Source organism: Zea mays, chromosome 6 (genome assembly GCF_902167145.1).
Source record: "Zea mays cultivar B73 chromosome 6, Zm-B73-REFERENCE-NAM-5.0, whole genome shotgun sequence".
Lineage (NCBI taxonomy): Eukaryota > Viridiplantae > Streptophyta > Magnoliopsida > Poales > Poaceae > Zea > Zea mays.
In genome coordinates this window covers 158,472,524-158,479,563 of record NC_050101.1, presented here as the reverse complement: position 1 = coordinate 158,479,563, position 7,040 = coordinate 158,472,524, and the positions used below count along the sequence as shown (strand labels likewise).

The 7,040-nt window shown below is 46.9% G+C and overlaps 1 protein-coding gene across 1 annotated transcript; it reads right to left on the bottom strand.

Annotated features, from left to right (window-relative positions):
• Window positions 1-5,896: 5,896 nt before the first annotated feature.
• On the bottom strand, window positions 5,897-6,709 carry LOC100280544 (uncharacterized). Its single transcript, NM_001153463.2, has one exon. The coding sequence runs from the start codon at window positions 6,667-6,669 to the stop codon at window positions 5,914-5,916; it is 756 nt and encodes a 251-aa protein (NP_001146935.2). The 5' UTR covers window positions 6,670-6,709; the 3' UTR covers window positions 5,897-5,913.
• Between the last annotated feature and the right edge of the window lie 331 nt (window positions 6,710-7,040).

The window sequence follows — 7,040 nt, the reverse complement described above, 5'->3', positions numbered from 1 at the left end:
TATGGTGCATCCCCCGACTCAAGACGATGAACAGGTTCATCATAAGGAGGCGTGTGATCAAGGGGGAGCACAAGATGATCAAGTGATAGAGGAAGAAGCGCAACCGGCACCTCCAACTCAAGTTCGAGCGATGATTCAAAGGGATCATCCCGTCGACCAAATTCTGGGTGACATCAGCAAGGGAGTAACTACTCGATCTCGATTAGTTAATTTTTGTGAGCATTACTCCTTTGTCTCTTCTATTGAGCCTTTCAGGGTAGAAGAGGCCTTGCTAGATCCGGACTGGGTGTTGGCCATGCAAGAGGAGTTAAACAACTTCAAGCGCAATGAAGTTTGGACACTGGTGCCTCGTCCGAAGCAAAATGTTGTGGGAACCAAGTGGGTGTTCCGCAACAAACAGGACGAGCACGGGGTGGTGACGAGGAACAAGGCTCGACTTGTGGCAAAAGGTTATGCCCAAGTCGCAGGTTTGGATTTCGAGGAGACTTTTGCTCCTGTGGCTAGGCTAGAATCAATTCGTATCTTGCTAGCATATGCCGCTCACCATTCTTTCAGGTTGTTTCAAATGGATGTGAAGAGCGCCTTCCTCAACGGGCCAATCAAGGAGGAGGTGTACGTGGAGCAACCCCCTGGCTTCGAGGATGAACGGTACCCCGACCATGTGTGTAAGCTCTCTAAGGCGCTCTATGGACTTAAGCAAGCCCCAAGAGCATGGTATGAATGCCTTAGAGATTTCTTAATTGCTAATGCTTTCAAGGTTGGGAAAGCCGATCCAACTCTTTTTACTAAGACTTGTAATGGTGATTTGTTTGTGTGCCAAATTTATGTCGATGACATAATATTTGGTTCTACTAACCAAAAGTCTTGTGAAGAGTTTAGCAGGGTGATGACGCAGAAATTCGAGATGTCGATGATGGGCGAGTTGAACTACTTCCTTGGATTCCAAGTGAAGCAACTCAAGGACGGCACCTTCATCTCCCAAACGAAGTACACGCAAGATCTGCTAAAGCGGTTTGGGATGAAGGACGCCAAGCCCGCAAAGACTCCGATGGGGACCGACGGACACACCGACCTCAACAAAGGAGGTAAGTCCGTTGATCAAAAAGCATACCGGTCAATGATAGGTTCTTTGCTTTACTTATGTGCTAGTAGACCGGATATTATGCTTAGCGTATGCATGTGTGCTAGATTTCAATCCGATCCTAAGGAGTGTCACTTAGTGGCGGTGAAGCGAATTCTTAGATATTTGGTTGCTACGCCTTGCTTCGGGCTCTGGTATCCAAAGGGGTCTACCTTTGACTTAGTTGGATACTCAGACTCCGACTATGCTGGATGTAAGGTCGATAGGAAGAGTACATCGGGGACGTGCCAATTCTTAGGAAGGTCCCTGGTGTCATGGAACTCTAAGAAACAAACATCCGTTGCCCTATCCACCGCTGAGGCCGAGTATGTTGCCGCAGGACAGTGTTGCGCGCAACTACTTTGGATGAGGCAAACCCTCCGGGACTTTGGCTACAATCTGAGCAAAGTCCCACTCCTATGTGACAATGAGAGTGCTATCCGCATGGCGGAGAATCCTGTTGAACACAGCCGCACAAAGCACATAGACATCCGGCATCACTTTTTGAGAGACCACCAGCAAAAGGGAGATATCGAAGTGTTTCATGTTAGCACCGAGAACCAGCTAGCCGATATCTTTACCAAGCCTCTAGATGAGAAGACCTTTTGCAGGCTGCGTAGTGAGCTAAATGTCTTAGATTCGCGGAACTTGGATTGAATTGTAGCATACATGTGTTTATGCATTTGATCAGGTTCATTTTTGCATTATGTTGCTTATTATGGTGCTCAAGTTGTACAAACACTCCCTGGACCTCACAAGTCCGTTGCAAAGTGATGCACATGTGTAGGGGGAGATGTGTTACAACTTGACCCTTTGAGACTAACCATGTGCTTGAGTTTGATAATTTAGTCTCGAAGGAGGATTGAAAGGGAAAAGGTGGGCTTGGACCATGAAAGACTTCCACTGCACTCCGATGAGAGGGTAACTAGTTCCAAGTTCATCTCATGAAATCTTATTGCCATTTGCTCTTAATTGAAGACTTTGGTGAGGCAATGAGGTTAAAAGGCCAAGATTGATCCCGTTTTGGTGCTTGATGCCAAAGGGGGAGAAAATAAAGGCCAAAGTGATAAATGGATCAGCTACCACTTGAGAGATTTTGAAAATAGTAGAATAGAGTTTTTGTTTTGTCAAAAGCTTTTATTGTCTCTTATTGTCTCTATTTTCAAAAGTTGGCTTCATGTGGGGAGAAGTGTTGATTATGGGAAAAAGGGGGAGTTTTTGAAATCCGTGGTCAAATTCTTTTGAAATGACTCTCTTTATGCTTCAATATGTGTGTTTGACTTATAGATAGAGATTTGAGTTTGATTTGCAAAAACAAACCAAGTGGTGGCAAAGGATGATCCATATATGCCAAAATTGAATCAAAAACCAATTTGAGTTTTTATTTGAAGTGATTTTGCACTTGTTCCACTTGCTTTATGTTGTGTTGGCATAAATCACCAAAAAGGGGGAGATTGAAAGGGAAGTGTGCCCTTGGGCCATTTCTATGTATTTTGGTGATTGAGTGCCAACACATGTGCTTAATTGGGAATTTATGTACATGGATGAACAAGGTGAAAATCATGAAGTAAAGGTATGTTTCTAAGCCTTAATACATTGGTTTTAAGTACTAATATATTTGTCTAAGTGTTAGAAACAGAAAGAAGAAGAATAGAGAAAAGGAGAAGGGACTTGGCTGTGTGCTGCCAAGACCCAGCTCGGTCTGGAGCACCGGACTGTCCGGTGTGCACCGGACAGTGTCCGGTGCGCCAGGCTGGCGCGACTCAAACTGGCCGCTCTCGGGAAATTGGCCGGCGACTTCGGCTAAAATTCACCGGACTGTCCGGTGTGCACCGGACTGTCCGGTGAGCCAACGGTCGGCCAGGGCCAACGGTCGGCCGCGCAATCCGCGCGGGACACGTGGCCAAGCCAACGGTCGGAAGACGGCACCGGACTGTCCGGTGTGCACCGGACATGTCCGGTGCGCCAACAGCGCCAGATCTGCCAACGGTCTGCAACGGTCGTCTTCGCCGTTTAAGGAAACAAATCGGGCACCGGACAGTGTCCGGTGTGCACCGGACTGTCCGGTGCCCCCGACGACAGAAGGCAAGGATGGCCTTCCGGATTTGCTCTCAACGGCTCCTAGCTGCCTTGGGGCTATAAAAGGAGCCTCTAGGCGCATGGAGGAGACACACAAGCAACCTTTGAGCATTCTTGATCATCCACACTAAGTCTCTGCGCATTCGTTTGTGTTTCTAAGTGATTCGAGCTCTGTTCTAAGTGAGAACTCTGAGATAGTCTTGTGAGCTCGATTCTTGGCCGTGTGTGTGCACTTTTGCTGTGGATTTGTGTGTGTTGCTTCCCTCCCTTACTCTGTGTTTCATTTGTGATCATATACTTGTAAGGGCAAGAGACTCCAATTTGTGGAGATTCCTTGCAAACGGGATAGTGAAAGGAAAACAAAACACCGTGGTATTCAAGTGGGTCTTTGGACCGCTTGAGAGGGGTTGATTGCAACCCTCGTCCGTTGGGACGCCACAACGTGGAGTAGGCAAGCGTTGGTCTTGGCCGAACCACGGGATAAAACCACTGTGTCACTCTGTGCTTGATTCTCTTGTGGTACTGTGTTTTGTTGAGATTGTTGAGACTTCACCTTAGCCACTTGGCAATAATCGTGCTAACACTTAACAAGTTTTTGTGGCTTAAGTTTGAAGTTTTTACAGGAGCACCTATTCACCCCCCCCTCTAGGTACTCTCAAGCACAAAGGAAATATGTATGTATGTATGTATGTGCCATAAATTATTTATATTATAGTGTTCATGTTTTGCATGCCTCAAAAAATCGGAGGAAGGCATCTTCATACATTTTGCAATATTTGCACTAAGATTTGGGTGAATTTGGAAGAATTTGAAGTCATCACACCATACATAAAGACCTCTACCATCAATTGCAAATAGCCCGCTTGTCCTTTTGTGGCATCTATTCCTCTATCCACCTCTTTGCCCTAACATTGAGAACCTTTTGTAACTCTATAGGCATCACATTAGATGTTTGCTATGTTTGACAACCATAAAGTGGCTTTAGTTTCTACACAACCACTTTTTTTATTTTTTCCTCTCCATATGTGGCCACAAAGTCCCTCATGCACCACGATGCTCGAGAGGAGAGCAGTCATCTATATGTTCCTTGACAATTGTAAGGAGACCGTGATGATAATTTAAAGTCATGCATATATTCCTAGATGAACAGAGGAAGTCATGCATATCTAAATTTGACACAACTACTCTTTACAACTTTGTAGTTAATCCAATCTTCCTCACATGATCTCACATGACAAATGCATTAAGACATAGTGTGGTCTTTTCTACCCATAGTCAAATCAACCTTTTCAAATCTATTAGCCAACCAAATTTGACACTACTACTCTCTACAACTTTGTAGTTAATCCAATCTTCCCTACACGGCAAAGCCATTGGCGTGTTTGGGAGTAACTCTACTCCAAAACTCTGGGTAGAGCAGCTATGCTCCAGAGTTTAGATTCCTTCTCATAACCGGTGGCAGTGACGGGTAAATAAATCCAAACTCCATGTCCAGCTTGTTTTTTAGAGTTTTCGGAGCAGCTAAAGAGGTACTCCAAAAAAATTATACTACAACTTCGAAAACTCCATAAAGTTTGCAACTCTGGAGTCAGGGTGTTTGGTATGCTCTAGCCAACTCCTCCTTGGAGTTTCGCTCTGATGCTATGCCAAACACGTTCTAAGACGTAGTGTGTCTTTCCTACCCATAGTCAAATCAACCTTTTCAAACCTATTGGCCAACCAAATTTCTCCCGACATTGCCTAATCAAAGAATTAAAATTTCGATGTGTACTAAAGAGCTGGTGCTTTTGAACTCTCAATTTCCTTTAACTTTGCCACCATGAAATAAACGAGCAAAATGATCCATCTACAAAAAAATCAAGCAACACATCAACACCGACTACATATCTCGAAAAAAATCTTGTGCATTCACTACCACACTAGCATATCGCAACCTTGACAGTGATAACAACAAAGCCAAGACACAAACCTATCCAAATCATTCATATGTCAACTAACTATGTTCATGCAACACATAGTTTGAATTCATGGGTAGAGTATACCCTATACCTAATGTTCGCATCCGATACTATGAGCGAACGCAAACAAACACTCACAATATCCTAAATTTTCAAATCATAGTCATCAAACTAAGGACCAATGAAATCAACAAATCAAGGGGGAGATGTTATACTTGAATCGTGGAGGTGAGTGGTCGGTGTAGGGCTTGTTGGCGTCGCCTATGGCGGCAAAGACGACAGTGGACGGTGACGACACCCTGTTTCTCTCATGCGTGAGCGCTCTAGGGAAGAAAGGGGAGAGGGAGAAAGAAAAGAAAGTGGGTCATGTTCGTGAAGTCTTCTATGTCTATCCTACCGTGTGAAATAGATCTGTTGTACAAGAGTCATTTGGCAGGATTGGGTAGGTCCTGCCATATGTTATGTCGGCTCGATAAAATGTGCACCGTACACGTCATCTTGGTTATTTTTGTGTGCATGTGTCATGATAGAGTGATCATGTCGGTTGTTTGTATACGGTTATTATTATAACATTATTAAGAAGATTCAAAATTAAAAAAACCACGGTCCAATGACCGAGAGCTTTTCACAGATGTGGCGTGATAGCTACGCTACTACCATTTTATCTTGGAGCATGAAAACAGTAAAACTGCCTCAGGATTAACAACTGAAAGATCATTTCAGAACACAGAGAGAGAAGTAGGAAATCACTATTCCTTATATCAAATTAACAAAACAAATGTTAAACCGCCACATTTTTACAGTACAGTCTCTCGGCGTGTCTAGCACACGTGCGATGCGTCGTCCGTCTTCAGCACACGCACGATGAAGAAGCGACGGCGGCGGCGGCGGCCCGGCCGTCGGACGGCACGAGCGCCAGCGCAAGCAGTACAGCCATGAGGCCCACGGGCACGAGCAGCAGCAGCAACGGCGGCGGCGGCAGCGGCGGCAGCACGAGAGGCAGGAACACGAGCAGCGTGGTGAGGCAAAGGAACAGCGCCGCCAGCCCCGCCGTGAAGTACCCCTGGCCCGGTGGTGCCCGCGCTGCCTTTGCCTGACGGCCCCGCGGCTTGGCACCCTCGGCGCCGCGCATTCGCCCGCAGGCGGCCGGGCGGGAGGCCGCCTTCCTCTCTGCTGCCATGCACGCACGCACGGACTCGCTCGCTCGGCCGGGCGGTGCTTGGGTAGTACCTCGCTGCTGCCGACTGCAATCCTGGGACTGAAATTGAAGCGCTGGAGCTGGAGCTGGAGTTGGGAGGCCGCGGCACATATAGAAGGCGAATTTTTTGCCTGCCACTGCCAATGGGTTGTTGGAATCAAGCGAAGGCGATCTTGATTCGAGTGGCTCGATGGCCGAGGATGGAGATACTGATGTGGCTGCAGAGATTGACCTGGGATTGCTCTAGTCGGGGGAGGAGGACAGACGAGGAAGATTTGGAAGGCCGGATGCAATGTATGCAGATCAAATGCCATTGTAGCAGCAGTACCAGCGGCTCTACGTACCTTCCGTGGTGTTCCATTCCAGGTCTAGGTGTGGTGCACCTGGGTCTGACATGGACAGACTGGAGGGCAAGTTGGTCGTCTTCTCATCCATCCATTCCACCGAATTTTTTGTTTTTTAGCCCCTTTTGATTCAAAAATTTACGTTTGGACCCCCAGAAATTTTATTTGCATGTTTGGACCCGAAGCTCGGCGCCACAGGCTGTGGCGCCGAGGTAACACAGCTCGGCACCACAGGCTGTGGCGCCGAGCTTCGTGACGTGGCAGTCCCGCGTGGCACCTAGCTCGGCGCCACAGATCTTGGCGCCGAGCTAGGAAAAAACCGAAACCTGCCTTCTCTCTGC